This window comes from Diabrotica undecimpunctata, chromosome 10 (assembly GCF_040954645.1).
Source record: "Diabrotica undecimpunctata isolate CICGRU chromosome 10, icDiaUnde3, whole genome shotgun sequence".
In the NCBI taxonomy this organism is placed as follows: domain Eukaryota; kingdom Metazoa; phylum Arthropoda; class Insecta; order Coleoptera; family Chrysomelidae; genus Diabrotica; species Diabrotica undecimpunctata.
The window spans coordinates 62,770,120-62,788,944 of NC_092812.1; the positions used below are offsets into that span (position 1 = coordinate 62,770,120).

Genomic DNA, 18,825 nt, shown 5'->3' on the forward strand with positions numbered 1-18,825 from the left:
AATTTTTGTACAAAATTATCTCACCTACATATCTTGTTTGAAATAGTTTTTTTCTACGGCGGCGGCGAACAGATTCTTGGTAAATCAAGGTTTTCCGCCCTTCCTCATACGATGAAGATTTGAGGGGAATCCCTGGCTTAGGAGTGGCAAACTTTTTGACATCATTTTTGGGGTCAAAATATTGACATTCTTAGCAAAATTCAGCTTGTTCGTATAATTTCTAGGTTCTAGGTATAGTTTCGAGGTTCAGTGGCGTTTTCGTCGCTGACGATTAGACTAACCTAATAAACCCGATCTAATGAGGGTCAAATTTAGAAATAAAAATACAAAAACTATTATGGATATACACGGTAATACTAATTAGGGATATTTATGGAAAGTTATAGAAATACCTGTTCTTCGTACTTGTGAGTGTACTAAGCGCAAACAAAAAAATTAAGCCAAATTATCTGGAAAAGTAAATCTACCATACATATTCCGATAATTGGGGTTTTTGGCAATTTGATTATTGTATTTAATTGTTATGTCATTATCTTCGTATGCTATATGATCTTTCTCAAACTCTGAGGAATCCACGATGAGTTCTCCTGTGCCTGTTCTATCAGGAAAAATAAGTAAGGATGCTTTGTGATGTGGTTCAGGTTTTTCAAACTGCTTTACATTATGACTGTACAATGGATTATGATCTTCCTTAATATATTCTTGCTTGTAATTAGGAAATATGAAAGGCTTACCAGGCTGTTTGAATAAATTATTAAAGTTATCACTTGTTGGCAGCAAAGTCTTAGATTTCCTGTAGTTGTACTCTTCGTCTGGAAATTTAAATATACTATTTTGCTCTATAGAATTACTCGGAATGTAAATAACAGGTTTGTTTTGAATTCTTCGTTCAGCTGAACCTTTGGACCCATAAAAGCTTTGTCTAAAATTTTTGTTAATATTGTAAAACGCATCATTATACTGATACGGAGCGTAGTTTTGTTGATTCAACCCATTAAAGTATCTAAAAAAACCCCCATTATAATTATTTAGATACTGAACCAACTTATCCGGATCAGAAGGGCAGTTTGGATAAGCAGTGGTGCAAGATCCTTTGTTACCCTTTGATGTATACCCCAATAATGCTGCTCTTCCGAAATAGACCAAGGGGGATATTGATAAACCATTCACTGATGACAAAAACCTAAAAGAAAGTAAAAATTATTAAAAAATTATGAAAGTAATCGACAAAATAAGTATTTTTACATATTTCACACATTTCAGTGTATTTATTTGGCCCCATATGGTTGTAGGACTCAACTAGCAAGAGCATGAATAACTGAACTAAACGGGGTCTGACGTGATCGTCACATTATTATGACAAACAAGAAGAGACTTGTTTTATCTCTGGTCTTTTTCATATTTAACTATGCATGCGAGACATAAACAGACAAAGAATCAGATAAACGACACATAGATGGTTTTGAAATGTGGACATGGAGACGACTGCTTCGAATTCCATGGACGGAACATCTCGGTTCTACATGAAATATTAAACCCAATCAGCGTCTTTCTAGTACTGTTTACTCTAAAATTTTACGGCAGATCTCCATAGCGATGGGCAGACATTACGAAAAAGCTTCTCAACAAGCAGTGTACTGAGGCAGTACATGTAACAGATGACAGCGACCAATGGAGAAGTATCATTAATCAAACTATCCGAGTTGCTGAAGCTTAATGATAATCAATGATTTTCGGTCATTTAAGGTAGCAATACTACTTACTCTGTTAAGTGAAAAGTTTGCTTAAGGGTCCTACCTATCTCTCTATATGTATCTTAGCGTGTGGTACTACCTAATGAGTTCATTATCACCATCATGAGTTTGTATCCACTTATAGAATATCCCAGGAACCTGATATCGTAAAACATATTAAGATCGGACATCTGAGGTGGATCGGGCATGTAATGTGGATGGAACAAAATGACCCAGCTATAAAAACGCTCCTTGGTCAGAGAAGTTATTACTTTGTAAATTCCCTAAATATCGAAAACCAGTCATCAGCCACTTCAGCTACGCCGGAATCTGGAACGCCACAAACACCTTCACTATCCAAAAATAAAAAGAGGGCAAAAAATCCAAAAAGAGGTGATTCTTATTTTCAAGCTATCAAGAAATATATCGCTGCAAATTACAAAGAAGATGCAGAAAAAAATGCACCGTTCATCAAAAAATATTTAAAAGCTGCAGTTGCTACTGGATCGTTGGTGTAAACAAGGAAAAGAGCGTCAGATCTTCAAGTTTTTCTTATGAATTATACTGCAAACAATAATATTATTTATTCATCCTATTTAAAATAATATTGTTTTTTACAGAGAATATAAAAAAATTCTACAAAACAATTTTTCTATTGACTTCCCCAGATATTCCAGTTGAAAAATCTTCTTCTTCAAGTGCCATCTCCGCGGCGGAGGTCGGCAATTATCATAGCTATTCGGACTTTTGAGACGGCTGCTCTAAAAAGTTCATTTGATGTACATCCGTACCACTCTCTCAGGTTGCGCAGCCATGACATTCTACGCCTCCCTATGCTTCTCTTTCCTTGGATCTTTCCCTGCATAATCAGTTGAAAAATAGCGCCCAGTAATTTTTTGATTTTTAACTGCTTCGTTTCCTGGTGTAATATTTATAATGAGGCAAGTGCAAGAGAAATCACTAGAATAAAACTAACCGGCACATCGTTAACCGACGTAAGAATCCATTGGTCAGGGGCAAATTAAAGGACGTTATTCACTTGTTGGACGCAAGAGAGATATTTCTAGTTATAATCCAAACGCTCGACAATCGAGCATCGAGGCCGTGTGTAACAAACACGTGCTCGATTGCCAGACCCATCGATTACTCAGCCGGCAAGGAGACCAAAACTAGTTTTGCCAAATTGGCGACTGTTTGATCGGGCACACAACTTCCGAGCAGGGAGCCGTCAGCCTGCTGCCGACCCCCTGATCGGACACACATTTTTCCGGGGCACAGAGCCCAAAGTCATGCAAAAACTAAACTCAGTAAAGTAAATAGGAAGAAAAGCTACACTAAGCTACCCTTACAGTCAGGTGGCCTAACCACAAGTCAAGAAAAACGGAGGATGTTTTCTTTTCCCAAAATCGCCCGACGTAATAGTTCATAGCCTCCTCTGCGTATGTCAGACGTAGAGGAGGCGTGGAGGAAAAACCTGGGGGTCAAATAGGTACCGAGCCAAAACGACTAGCTCTTTTGGAACGACGTGACCGGTCTGATCTTTGGACATGGGGGTCCCACTGACTAGCAGTGGCACACTCATGTTCCTAGGGGTTGGGATGAACTCATGTGTGTGTGTATGAAAAGCCTTTTTAAAAAAATCTAAAACATGTCGATTTTTAAATTTAATGTTCTACATTTTACAATAAAATTTCATTATACAAGGTGATAAATATTACAGTGATGACGTCATCAGCTCTTTTTTAAATGTAACACCCTGTATTTTAGAACATTTTTGGATCGATAAAAATGAGCTGATTTTAAAAAAGTATAATACTCGGGTCTAATGAATATGAAAGATATGCGCTTAGAAAATAAATTATTTATTATCAATTGCAAAAAAGTAGCCTACTTCTAGTTTTTGGTAAACTGTAATTATTTTTAGTAACGTTCAATAACAATTAAGTAATACAATAAATGTATTAATTCGTGAATGTTATTATTGCTTAGAATTAATTTTAAGTAGAAATGAATTTGAGTGTAAAGCAAAGAATTGAAATACTCATGATGATTGGGTATGGAGACAAATCGCGAACTCAGATGGAAGTGTGTAATTTATTTAATGATAAATATCCAGAAATACCCATCACGCAGTCAATATTAGGTAAGATTGAAAAGAAATTTCGAGAAACTGGTACGGTTGAAAATGCTCGCAAATCAGGTCGTCCCTCTGTAAATTATGTTACAACATTAGATGTTCTACTTGCTTTTGAAGAAGATGCGCACACTTCTGTTCGTAAGTTTAGTAGTGATCTCGATGTTTCCAAAACAACGGTACACAAAGTAGGTAAAAGTAAGTAAGTAAAATGCACAGTCGTAGAGGAATTAAACGAGTATGATCGAGATAAAAGAATACAATTTTGCGAAATAATGATGGATAACAGCCACCGAAATCCTCTCTTGGTTCAAAATATTATTTTTTCCGATGAGGCTACATTCAAATTAAATGGCGAGGTCAACCGTCAGAATTGTAGATACTGGGAAAAAGAAAACTCCAACTGGATGCGGGGGAACATCATACACAATACCCGCAAAAGGTAAACGTATGGACTGGCATTGTAAGAAATAAAATCATTGGACCCTACTATTTCGAAGGTAATTTAAACGGGCCAGCATACCTTCAGTTTTTAAGTGGGGATCTCGTACCTACTTTAGGTAATTTATTCCCCAGTACAATTTATTTTGGAGGTTTTGATAAAAGTTTATGGTTTCAACAGGATGGTGCGCCTCCGCATTATGCTGAAGATGTTCGAAGGTACCTAAACGAAAGTTTTCCAAATAGGTGGATTGGAAGACGTGGACATATTGAATGGCCAGCGAGGTCGCCAGACCTCAATCCTTTGGATTATTTTATGTGGGGTCATTTAAAGAATGTTTTTTATAAAACGAAACCTGCAAATATTGGAGACTTAAAAACAAGAATTCGTAAAGAAATAAACAATATTTCTCAAGAAAGCATAAACAAGGGTCTACAACAATTTGTACAACGTTTGGGTTACTGTCAAATACAACAAAGGCTACAATTCAGTCGAACATTAAGTCGAAGATTAAGTAATGTATTAATTACTGGGTTACTTTCAAGTTATTTATTATAATTTATTTATAATTTATTAATATTATAAATCAATAAAAATTAATTTTCTTAGCGCATGTCTTTCAAGTTATATCCGTTAGACCACCAGTATTATACTTTTTTGGAATCAGCTCATTTTTATCGATCTAAAAATGTCCTAAAATAAACTAAAATAAACGTCATCACTGTAACGTGTATCACCTTGTATAATGAAATTTTATTGTAAACTATTGAACATTAAATTTAAAAATCGACGTGTTTTAGATTTTTTTAAAAATACTTTTCATTTAGTAAATATCGAATTTATTCCATACTTTAAGGACACACTGTATACCAGAACAACACAATAAGAGTAAAAGTAGAAGAACTAAATGACCCAATTGAAGCTGGCAATGGGTTAAGATAGGATTATTTTAAGAGGGGATTATTTTAAGTTATTTTTCTGCCATTTGGTATCCTTTTGACGTGACAACGTCTTAAATTAGGTTGTGGCTCGGAGTCATTCATGAAAAAGTGTAACGCCCGCTCACGTCTGTTCCAGTGAGTCACCGAACGAGAGAGAGGCCCGCCGGACCGGCGAATGCCTTGCGTCTCTCTCCCACTCAAACATGATCGGTCCGCTGCGCGCGCAGCACTAGAGAATTAGGCGCGTTGAATCGGTGCGTGCTTCCGTGCTTGTGTCTCTGTCTTTCTCGAGCGTTCTTGGCGTTCAAGACACATTACAGCAGAAACACTTCCTTTCATTTCATATTTCTCCTATTATTTCTACTAGAAATTAGTTAAGTTTAAGTTTACATGTACAATGTTTTAGTAAACAAAATATATTTCTATAGTTAAAATTTGTGCAATTCTTATTTTCATTCAATTCCTTGTTCCTATTGTGCAATTTAATAATATTCATATCAATAAATATTCTACCGAGAAAAAGACGTTGTCACGTAAAATCTTCGCCCGTAAAACCGACTTTACAGGCAACCGATTTTTTTTCGTTCTTATTTTTTATTACTTCATCCAAGATCAGGTTAAACATACATACATGTATTTTTACGTACGTAATGTATTTTGTCTGTTACTCACAAAAAAAAATGAAAGGTATAACTTTTAAGTAAGATTTAAGTAGCAAAATTGTTTTTGACCATTGTCCATCATTTTAAGTATAAATAAGTTACACCTCTGGAAAGCATGTTCGTTTTTTATTGGTGTACTAGTTTATCAAATAAATTTCGGCTTTACTCACACACCTGCAAAAAACAATACATTCAACAGCTATTTGTTAGTGGTGTGACTAGTAAGAAATAGTCGTACCCAAAATTATTGATTCACCAATAAAAATGTAAGAACTTAAAACTAGTTTTACTGATAAGTGCCAGTGAAAAACCTGTCCGAAATTTATTTGACTAATAGCAAGTTTTGGGTGTTATCAATTTGGACGAATCGCACTGGTATAATTAGTTATTTTGGAACAATTTTATTTTTAATTAAGGAAATTAAGGAATTAGACATTTTTCGCTAAAGTTATGCAAGATCTGTTGACGACTTTAACAAATATCGTGAAAGCAACAAATTTATTGATTAATTTTTGGGTGATTCTCCCAAAATGTATGTTATGGCAGATTTTCTCTTAGTTTAATGTAAAGGTAAAGCATGCGAAACCTCATTTCCTAAATCATAAAACTTAGACTACCATTTTTATACGTTGTTTTCATTGATAGTTTTCTAAAAAATTTCTTTGTAGACAAAATAACACTGTATGTAAATTCCAAAGTTATTATTGCACTTCAACACCATTATTTTATCACCAATTGCTTTAACCAATATACTTTGATTATTTTTAAAAAAAATGAAGGCCATTATCAACCATCCCCTCCATTAGATAGGCCAGCGTTTCAACCTCAAGCAGAAGAATCTGGTATTCTATCCTCAATTTCCCACGGACTCACAAATTTAGTAAATTATTTCGGATAGTTTATAATCGTACTGCAAGAAAATATATCATAGAAAGGTTATTATAAATAGATAGTGTACAAAATCATCTACTTTTTAGATATTCTTAAATTTAGTAGGTTAAGTTAATTTTTTTATTGTTTTTATTTATATGCACTGTTTTAAAAGTTAATACATGTTATTACATGTTATATTTTTATTTAATACGTTCCTTGTCCATAAATTTGAATGTTTTTTGTAGGTATTTTGAGCAAGCCGAAAATTTTGGAAAAAAATGACATAAAATTTCTTCCAGCGTGAGTAATACTGGTTGCCTAAACTGGAGGCAAATGAAAAAAATGTAGAACAAACTAAGAACACAGTCGGAATAATTTGAGAAAACTCATGTTCAGAACTTAACACGAATCGTCTATCTCATCGTATTCTGGATCTGAAAAGTCTAGTTCGGGAGAAAAATGAAAGCTGGAGGAACAACTAAACCGAAAAAAACTGCCACCGCCGCCAAACGTTTTGCTACCAGCGGAAAGGTAAAATATGTAAAGAAAATGACTAAATATAAAGAAGCAGCATTAAAGACAGCAAAAAAATCGACAAAGGCGAAGAAAGTTGAAGAGAACTCATCTCCTAAAACTGCGTCACCTTTATCCCCAGTTCCGACTTCGGCAAAGGCCAGAGTAAAAACACCAACCAAAGCGAAGAAATCAAATAAAGGCAGTCCTACAAAAAAACCAAAGGCACCCTAAGGGCCTTTCGGACTTGTGTTCGAAACTATTATGCAAAAAAACCAGCAGGACAAACCAAGCAATTCCGATTGTGAAGATGAAATAAAAGAAAAAAATATAAATTTAAAATCCTCTCAAAAAAATAATGAAACTAAGAGTTTTGTAAACGACATTGCATTATGGCCAGATATTTAACAGACGTCATTCGAGAGTATTATATAAAAAATTCACTAAACTCAATAAATGAATCTTTGGAATAATCTTCTATTCGATGTAATGAAGGGTCAAAATGAATCACAAGAAAAAGTTAACTGAGATTGGTTGGATTATACTAAAATCAACAACTTACTGTACTATTAAGTCTGTATATTATTTTCCAAGCAAATAACGGTATTGACAAAACGGACGAATGATTGGAAAAATGTATATAAAAAATGTCAGAACATAGAAACTTTTCTGACCACATTATCTGCGGTGATTAACGTTAAATTTTAAACAATATTTATGATGGTGATATACCTAAGTGACCCTTCAATAGAGGAATAAAAATGTTATGAACAAAATTTAAACCTAGCAGAACCGAAAAATGAAGCATTACAATTGAAGACTTTTATAAGTAAAGAAAATAATTATTTCGCCTGTATCCATGTTGTCATTTATTACAATAATATTATTGCCACATTCAACTTTAAACAAAATTCTGAGAATTTCTTTAACCATTTCAACTTTTTTTCTTGGAATCTGATAATTAAATAGAATTATATACCATATGCTTTGAAACCAAACACAAAATATGTGGCATGACTGAAAAATAGTCCCGGAATTACAATGTTGCCTAGGACCCGATTTAGCCTTAGTCCGCCACTGATTATATTATTTAATTTTTATATTTTACATAAAATTCAAATATTGAGGTACGATTATTTTGTAATTAACTAGACCTTGAACGACTTGTTGATCTATAGGGTGTTCCAAAAGTGGGCAAATATAACAAATAACCCTATAAAACGTACAATATTCTAGACTGAAGCGTATATTTTATAGGCTGTTGTATAAGCAAAAATGTATTTTTTTTAACTGTTGATTAAAACATGTATTTTTTGTTTACAGATAAGCAATGTGATGGCATAGACACTAGGAGTACTCTTAGTGCCTTCAGCTCCAGCTCCATATCCACACAGTCCAACAGTTAGAGAGAGCCACAGTAGAGCTATTTATGCCACAGGGACGCCATTTGCAATTGTCGAAAATAAAGATTGGCAATTTTTTCAAACATTTAAGACCTTTTTTAAAATGCCAACACGGTATTTACTTTTAAACAAGTTGCTAAATGCAAAGCACGAAAGTGTCGATACAAATATTAAAGTGAAGATTGCTGAATCTACTGTTCTTGAATTGCAGCTAGATGGTTGGAGTAACCGAAGGCATGAGCCAATATTAAACTGTATTATTAGCACTCCATCTCCTGTTTTTTATAAAACTTTGACTACAGAAACTAATCGACATACAGCAGAATACAGGTCTGAAAAAAAATGTGAAGTTTGAGCAGAAATTTCAAGCTGTAGTGACTGATAATGCTAGTGCCATGGTTAAGGCCAGGAACCTAATTTATGAGCAGTACAAACATATATCTGTTTATGGGTGTATTGCTCACATCTTAAATTTGTTGATTGGTGAAATTTCCAAAACAAAACCAATGGCGTCTTTAGGAGAAGAAATTAAAGCCATCATTAAAGAAATCAACAATTTTAACATTTTGTCAACCACTTTTAAAATAATTCAGCTGAAAAAAAGTGAAACAAAGTTAGCACTTATTTTAAAACTGCCACTAAAATGTCGTTGGCATCAATTATTTATAGTATAAATAGTCTCCTTCATACAAAGTATGCTTTAAAAGTTTTGGGCATGTGTGAGTGAGTGAGAGTGTTGAGGATGTTCTCAGTTAACGAGTTGTAAAGTTGATTTTGGATGAGGACGTATTTTGAATAAGGGTATCAAAATTATATCATCTTATAAATCCTATTGTTGACTATATTTCTAAATTAGAGTCAGATAAGCCTCGACTAAGTCAGGTAACTGAGTGTTTTTTTTAACTTAGGGCAAAGAACTAATTTTAAGTCCATTATGGAAAAAAGAAGAAAAAGCAATACATTCAATTCATTTGGCAGCGAATATATTGGATCCTAAGTTCATTGGTGTTCATTTAAGTAGAGAAGAACAAGTTGGGGGAACTGAGTTTATAGATAATATAGCCACTTTAAAATATGGTGATGAGTTGTCTGAAATAATGTCAGATTTGGCACTTTATCGGTCTAAGGAGGGATTTTTTGGAAAACCATATATTGTAAAATCAATTGAAAAACTAGACCCAATCATAACGTGGAAAGGTACAAGTTTCGGAACAAAATTAACTAAAATAGCAGTGGATATATTAAGCATGCTTTCATCCAGTGCAGCGATTGAAAGAGATTTCAGTACTTATGGTTTTATCCACTCCTTTAAAAGAAACCGGCTTATTGCTGAACGGGCTGGTAAGGTAACTTTTATTAAACTTCATTCCACGAATATACGACTGTTTTAAATTCGGTTTAAGGTATCGATTTAAATGGTCGAATGTGCTGAATTGTACAATAGTAAATTCTCCCCATTTTTAAAATACTGTTATGACAGATCTTAGATTTAAATATGAAGTCATGATGTAAATATAGAGTTGATGGTTTATAGAAAAGTTGTAATTCAGATTTTGAAGTATGTAATTACTATCATTGAGTTTAGTATTGTAAACAAGTTGGTTCTTGAATTAAGTGATTTAATCGAAGTGTAACAATACTTAAGTTTTTAAATAGTGTAATTTATCTAGTCGAATATTCAATTAGTATTCAAAAAACAAAAAAACTTACTTATTCTCTTATCCCCTAAATCTAAATCTCCTAATCTCCTAATCTCCTAGAACTATCATCAACCATCAGATTCACAGCCATAATCACTGTCGTCGCTATCCTCATTCGGATGGTAAATTATAACAGGATTAACTGCTTCGATGCGACCTTCACGGATCTACCATTCTTTAATGTCTTTACATTTCTTTACACTTTTTTCCCAAATTTCAGGAGTGGCAATATCCAATGCTTGTTACCATGTTTCCAATACTGCCTCGTCACTGTAAAACCCTTGTATTCAATATAATTATCATAATATGTTTTCCATATCCCCCAAATATATTCAATTGGATTGAATTGGCAATGATAGGGCGGTAGTCTTAACACACGATGTCCAAAGCTATGTATAATTTCGTCTACTATATATATATACATATATATATATATGTTTGCTTGTGCATGACTTTTAACTAACGTTAGTAATTGAGGCTTAAACAGTATTGAGAAAATGTAATATTTTTATTCGTTAACCATTCTTTTATTTTATCTACGGTCCAGGTGTTTGTTGGTTGCTTATTTAAAATTTCCGAATGGTACGCAGTATTATCCAGTACTATAACGGATGGTTCATGTAAACTTGGCAACAGTTTTTCTTTCAACTATTTCACAAACATATCCGTATTCATATTGTCATGATAATTGGCTGATTTTGATTTTGATGAAAACAAAAGATCTGCTCCCTCAATAAAGCCATGTTTTCCACATACATGCACTATAATATTATATCTCTTTTCCTCGTTATCGATGTGTTTTATGGATTTTATACTCTCGTCCTGCCAAATTCGTTTGATACCGCCGTTAGCAAAAATCTATGTTTCGTCTAAAGTAACGAAGGAAGAACATTATTTTTTAAATTTGTTATAATTTCTTAAAAATTCTATTGTTTTGTGAACGAGACTAGCTCTTTCACACAAAGCCTTTCTTTTGTCTTCCTTATTGAACTTAAAGCCAATCTGTCTTAAAACTCTTCAGAGACTTGTTCTAAAAATTTCAAATATATTTCTGTCCTTTAATTTTTGTAGCACTGACTCTAAAGAAACAAGTTCTTTCTTTTCGCGCATTTTATATATTGTCTCACGGATTTCAAATTTGCAACCTTCGGGAAGATCTATAGTCTTTGGTTGTCGGCGAGATTTATATTGTGCCATTTTGTTCACTTTGTCCACTTTTTTGCTTTTTGCAATACCGACTTTAGTTTTGTTTCACTAATACAGAGTGCATCACACACACACGTTTATGGCCTCATCTTTTTCAGATTAGACCACCACATCTATTATTCGTGGAAATATTCTCCGATTTTTCATTCTCGAGAATTTTCCAACACTATATATATATATATATATATATATATATATATATATATATATATATATATATATATATATATATATAATGTATATATAATGTATATATATAATGTATATATATATATATATATATATATATATATATATATATCCTTCGATGTAATTGTAGGGACAAATAAAGAAAGTATTTATTCATTGCTATATATTTTGACACATATTAGATCGATATTTAAAATACTTGTGAAATATTTTGTGTGATAAAATCATGGCTAATATATTTTCTAATCAACATTTCTTAGTAGCTACCAATTTAATTTTATTATTATTACTTTAATAATTGATACGTACAATTATTTATCATCTATTTAAATTGTTCTGAATTTTATCAGTCTAACGACTTCTGGAAATATAAACCATTCACCTATATCGACTGGAATGAAAACAAACAATATTGTGCATTAGATTTTAGTCGAGTGTTGCTTCTTCATTGTGAATTGTAGCATCACGAGTGTATAAAGATGGGTTTTAGTGGCTTTTTGTTGAATACTATTAACAGTATTTTTAATCGCAAAAAAGAGGAAGATCAGCTCAGGCTTCTTGAGTACAGATATGTTAAAGATGGAGACTTTATTGTAGAAGCAGAAGAAGGACAAGAAGAATCAGGATCTTCCAACAATAAATACAGAAGTAAAGGTCTTGAAAAGCAAGCAAAAATTGTTAAACACGTGACTTTTGCTAAGGTAAACAGCACAAAGAAGAAATAATTTCATCTCATTACTTTATTTACAGGTGAGTAAATGTAGATATGTACATATTATATTTTTTGTAAGCATTTTTTTTCTGTTCTACATTTTCAATAAGTATTTTAATTATTTAAAGATTATATACTACAAAACTATAGTTTATATCTGCACTTTTTGATAGTTTATCATGGAACTCCATATTTTATAAATACAACTTTCTACTATTAATAGACCTGCTTCTTGGTAAAGCAGTTTAGACGAGTATAGGTTTGACTTATTTAGCAAAATTTTCATAAATCTCCATTGAAATATTTCAAGACTAGTTACTAGTTAAATGCGAAGCATGTGTTTCCACCACATGCTACAATGTCTATTTAAGACAAGATTCTATTAATGAATAGTCTTTTTCTTCTTATTGTACCGTCTTATGCGCTAACGAAGGTTGGGGATCAACGCTTCCCTATATTTTGCAACGTGAAATATCTATTTAACACTAGGGTTAGTCCATTCTCTTATATTCTTCGGTCAAGATTTCTTCTTTCTTCTCAAGCATTTTCTTCCCTCGACTCTTCCTTGCAGGATCACGTGTAGAAGAGAGTATCTATCGTTTCGAAGTATGTAGTCCAGATACGATGTTTTTTCAGATTTTAATTGTAATTTCCAGATTTAATTTTAATAAGCTTTCTGCTATGTCCAATTGGTTTTAACACTTCTTCGTTTGAGACTTTTGCAGTTCAAGGAATTTTAAGAATACGCCTATATAGCCACATTGCGAATGCTTCCAATTTTTTACGAATTGGGCTTTCAGAGACCAAGCTTCTACCCCATTTAGCAGTTTCGACCATACATAACATTCATTGAACCTCAATCTGATAACCATACTCAATTTCTTATCTGTAAACATTGACTTCTATTTCATAAATATTTATTCCGAGGTTTGTATACTTGTCGACTATCTCTAACGGTTTCCCTCGAATATCAGATGTACGTTGTTAACAGAAGTTTTCGAAATCACCATGTATTTGGTTATCACTTTTTTTTGGTTATAGGTTATCACCTACATTTATTGTTAGTCCCATCTTTTGGTTTTATTCATAATTTCTATAAGAACTTGTAAATCTTTCCTCTCACCTCTCTTTCTTTCCCCTTTCTTTGTAGTACAGTCTCGTTGGTTATCTTGTTTGTCCATGATATCCTTAGGATTCTTCTGTATAGCCACATCTCGAAGGCCTCAAGTTTTTTCTCCATCGCTTCAGTGAGTATCCAGGATTCAACTCCGTAGTATAATATTGAGAAGATATAACATCGTAGGGGCCTTACTTTTATCTCCAGATTAAGGTTGTGGTTTATAAATAGTTTGGTCATGTTGTTGAATGCACTCCTAGACTTCTCTATTCTACATTTTACTTCTTGTGAGTGATCCCATTGTTCGTTTACTATTGTTCCAAGATAGGTTATCTGTTTTACTCGGTCCACTGATGTATTCTTGATAGTTGGACGTCTCTAATTTTATTTTTGCCGATGATCATAAATTTAGTTTTTGATATGTTTGCTTGTAATCCAAATCTTTTACTTACTTCATTAACTTTGTTTATTAGTTACTGTAAACTGTTTAAACTGTCTGCAAAAATAACGGTGTCCTCTGATTAGCGGATTTTGTTGAGGCGTTCTCCATTTAAAAGGATTCCATGATCGCAATTTTCCAAGGCTTCACTAAATATTTCCTCTGAATATAGGTTGAATAATATAGGTGAAAGTATACATCCTTGTCTAACGCCTCGCAGAATCTGGATCGCTTCCGTCGGTTTATCTCCAAGATTTGTTCTTATTGTGGCTGATTGGTTCCAGTATAAATTTTGTATTATACGCCGGTCTTTATCATCTATTTGGGCTTTTGTTAGAACAACCATCATTTTTCGATGTTGAACTGTGTCAAATGCTTTTTAGTAGTCCACAAAGCAGATGTAGATATCACAAGTCATATCTCTGCATCTGTGGAATACTACCTGTAGAGTAAACAGTGCATCTCTCGTACCTACGCCTTTAATGAATCCAAACTCTGTGTCTTGTGTTCTCTCTTTGCATAGCCTGTATATTCTGCGATGTATAATTTAAAAAAAAAGTTTTAGTGTATGGCTCATTAGACTTATTAGTCTATATTCTCCGCATTTTTTCGCTCCATGTTTCTTTGGTAACGTAATAAATTCTGAAACTATCTAATTTTTTGGAATATTGCCTGTGTCATAGATATTATTGAAGATTTTACATAGTATTCTTAAAGATTCATCATCAAGAAGTTTAAGAAATTCAGACTGTACTCCGTCTGGTCCTGGAGCTCTTCCTTCTTTTAGTGATATTATGGCTGCTCTTCTTTTTGCCACTAGTATAGGTGGTCCTGTTTCCGTAGGTATTGGGGACTTTTTCTCCCTCTCATTAGAAAATAAATTTCGTATATAATTTTTCCAGCTATTATCGATACTCTCTTTGTCCACGATTACCTCTCCGTTGTCATTAAGAAGTTTACTTACTCTTCTGTTTTTACATTTGCCTGTAATTATTTCTCTTACCTTTTTACACACGCTGATGACTGACAGTATAAAATGCCTTGACTACATCCAGAAAAACAGCCAATGTATTTTTACTGCCAACTACAACTTTTTTGCCAGAATTGTTATCCAGCATTTTGTATAAATGATCAGTAACAGATGTTATAGCATCGGTAGTAGAATATGCCTTTGTAAAACCGTATTGGTTTACTGATAGTAGATTATATTTTATAAGGTATTTATTAAATCGTTCTGACAAGGCTTTTCCAAATATCTTTGCAAGGCTGGTAAGAAGTAACGATTTTTTAAAAAACTTAGGATATATAGCTTGTTCAAATATTTTATTTATTAAAATAGTTATGGGACCTACAACGATATTCAGTATATCTGCAGAAATGTTGTCAATGCCAGCAGACGTGTTAGGTTTTAAGGAATGAATAATATTATTGATTTCTTAATACGTTACAGGTTCTAAAAGGAATGTACGACGGCATGAATGTTTTGGAGAATTGGGAGATTGCTGTAGGTTTATCTTTTCAATGAGCTCAGCTCCTACATTGGAAAAATATTCATTAAAAATATTGCTAATGATCCAGCTATCAGTAATTAATTCATTTCGTTTCTATTTAAGATACCTTTTATTTCATTTCTTTTGGTATTACTTTCTAATTTTTTGATAGTATTCCACAGACCTTTGGAACTATTTTCATATTTTTTTATTTCAGAGTGAAAATACTTCTTTTTTTTTTCAATAATTAATTTATTTAACTCATTTTTGTATACTGTATATTCCTTTTTAAATATTGTTCGTCACCGAACTATTTCTTTTAAGTTCATATCTTGTTTTTCTTTACTTTTTTATATTTTTATTAATCATTAAAATGAGAGTATTTATTAGGTAGAGTATCTATTAGTATTAGGTAAAATTATTTATTATATCATCAACATTATTCGTATCTAGAACTTGCTCCCAATTCTGTAAATTGAGATCTCTTTTTAAATTATTATAATTTATTATTTTGATGAATTTTTTTTATTCAATTGTGTTCTTTTCAAAAGCAATACTAACAAATGTAGTCTTTTAACTAGTTACTAGATGATCCCAAATAGCTGATAAAGTATTATTTACCATTTAAGAATTACTTTTTACAAAAATTAGATTGACACAGCGACAAAAATCTCCTTGAACTCTAGTATTTTTAATTATTATAGATACAAAATTATATTCACTTGACATATTTAAATATTCAATACAGTCAGGGGATATGTTTTTAATATTAATATCTCCCAAAAGTCCATGGTATTTACAGCCAAAACTTTTGGTGTTATTCAAATAATTATCCAACTCAATACAAAAGTCATTTTCGTCAGTTGATGGTGGTGTGAAAATTATAATTAATAGTGTGTTTTTATTATTTTGATCAATTACAATTATCTATAATGCCTTACATAAAGAAATACTTACAATTCTACAGGTATATTTTAAATCATTCCTCAAGGATACGATGACACCGTCATGTTGATTTATGTCTAGTTTAAATAATGATATTTCAGGAATCATTCAGGTTTCAGTTAGACATATACAATCAAAATTCAGTGTTATCTGTTCTAATCTGATATGTTCATGCAAAATTGAAATTTGTTCACTATCTGTACGTTTATAATAATCCTCAATCAGTTAATTAAAGGCGTGTAATTTTAATGGTCTATAAGTAATTACAGGGATGTATTCTATATCCCATATACAAGGATTCATCAAATAGTTAGATTAATTTATTTATCAGTATTACCATTGTATTACTTAAACCAGCGCGGGATCTTGTGTTTCTACTTTGTAATTTGTATGGGTGCTTGAATTCCTTGTGGCTCCCCTGTTTTGATAAGAGTGTTGGTTATGTGGTTCGATTTTATTAAATTTTCTAGTACAAACTAAATTATTTTTTTGGGTTTTCCGTCTATTTGATTTGAACAGGGGGTTGCTGGACTACTACTGCTTTGTTGAATCGATTCGTTTGTTTGTTGTATTTCAAGTGTTTTAATGGGCATGTAGACAGAGTCATCTACGGGTAATTTTTCTCCTTAAATGTATCTTTTGCAGTCATTGCGTACTCACTGGAGCATTTTTATTTGTCCCTATGAATAAATATTCTTAATTTTCTCTTCTTTAGTTCTAATGTCTAACAATGCAAAAACACATTGTACAAAACGATTTGGCGGTAATATCTGCTGTTTTTTGAGTTAATCCAAAAATTACAATGTTGTTTTTGTTTGTATTTCTTTTAAAATTTTCTTATGTGGTGGACCATGGCGCGGTTCTCTTGACCGGTCCTTAATCAACGAACAATAATGTTTTTTTTTTTTTAATTTGAATACCTCGTAGCATAAATAATAAAAATCCTTTTAATTAGTTTGTGAATTGTTTATTTAACCAAGTAATTTGTTTAAACAATTTTAAATAAATATTTATTTTAAAAAAATTTACTTTTCTCTTAGTATTAGTAGTAGAAAAGGATATGAAAAGATAGGTAACTTTACTTCTCAACCTCATTGCCTGATTTATTTCTGTATTTTTCTTCAATGCCATTTTCCATGTTACCGTAGACATCATTTCTTTGGCTTAGATTGTTGGGATTTTTTTCAATTTCTATTGCTTCTCTGATTTCGCGTTTTCTTTTAATTTTAATGTTAGCTGGCATCGTCGTTTGCTTTAGGTTTATTGTATGTAATTTATTTGAGACATGTTGTACAAGGAACGACGTTTGTATCTACTTTCAAAGCCATTCCATGTTTTCGTCCATGTTTCACAGTCTTCCGATGGAATCTTGCTTATTCCTTGATTTTCTAACAATATTTTTGTTTTTCTTCTTCTTCAGTGCCTTGTCCGGTCCGGATGTTGGCGATCATCAAGACTATCATGGTTTTGTTGACTGCTCTGCGAAACAGCTCTACGGAGGTCATCCCAAACCATTGTCGGAGCTTTTTTAACCACGAGATACGACGGCGTCCCGGTCTTCTCCTGCCAAATACTTTACCCTGCATAACGAGTTGAAGAATTCGATATTTTTCTTGGTTTCGCATTACGTGTCCTAAGTACTCAAGATTACGTTGTTTCTCTAAATTAAGCACTTCTTTTTCCTTTCTTATGCTAGTAGCATGAGAGCTACAAGCTAGTAAAGCTTGTAGATCATTTAGGCTGGTTGCTAGTAACACAGTGTCCTCGGCGTAGCGGATATTATTGATGTATTCACCGTTCACTCGGATTCCCATCTCTAGGTTTGTGAGGGCTTCAGTAAAAATTTTCTTAGAGTATATATTGAAAATAGTCGGCGATAGTACACAACCTTGTCTTTGACCTTGACTTGAAGCACGCTGGTTCCAGTATAAATTCATTATGAGCCGGATGTCCTTCTTATCCAATCCTACTGTTTGTAGGGCCAACGGTCAAATGCCTTAGCGTAGTAAATAAAACAAATATAGACATCACAACTGACATCGCGGCATCTCTGAAGTAGGACTTCAGTAAGGTGAAAAGTGCTTCACTTGTACCCACGGAATTGCGGAATCCAAATTGCATTTCACCGACATGTTCTTCGCATTGCTTGTAAATTCTGGCATGTATGATTTTAAGAAAAATCTTAAGTGCATGACTGATAACGTCGATAGTTTGGAAATCTTCGCAAGTTTTCACAGATCGTTTTTTTGGTAGTGTTACAAATTTTGACAATAGCGATTCCTCTGGGATATCACCTGAATCGTATATGGCGTTAAACAATTCAGTT

At 32.8% G+C, this 18,825-nt stretch overlaps 1 protein-coding gene across 1 annotated transcript in view; it reads right to left on the reverse strand.

Annotated features, from left to right (window-relative positions):
• Positions 1–209: 209 nt before the first annotated feature.
• Positions 210–18,825, reverse strand: part of LOC140451836 (uncharacterized) — a 30,387-nt gene continuing 11,771 nt past the window's right edge. The window contains exon 4 of the mRNA XM_072545734.1: positions 210–1,183. Within this exon, the coding sequence (XP_072401835.1) occupies positions 436–1,183 (748 nt within the window). The 3' untranslated portion in view covers positions 210–435. The remainder of the gene's footprint in view (positions 1,184–18,825) is intronic.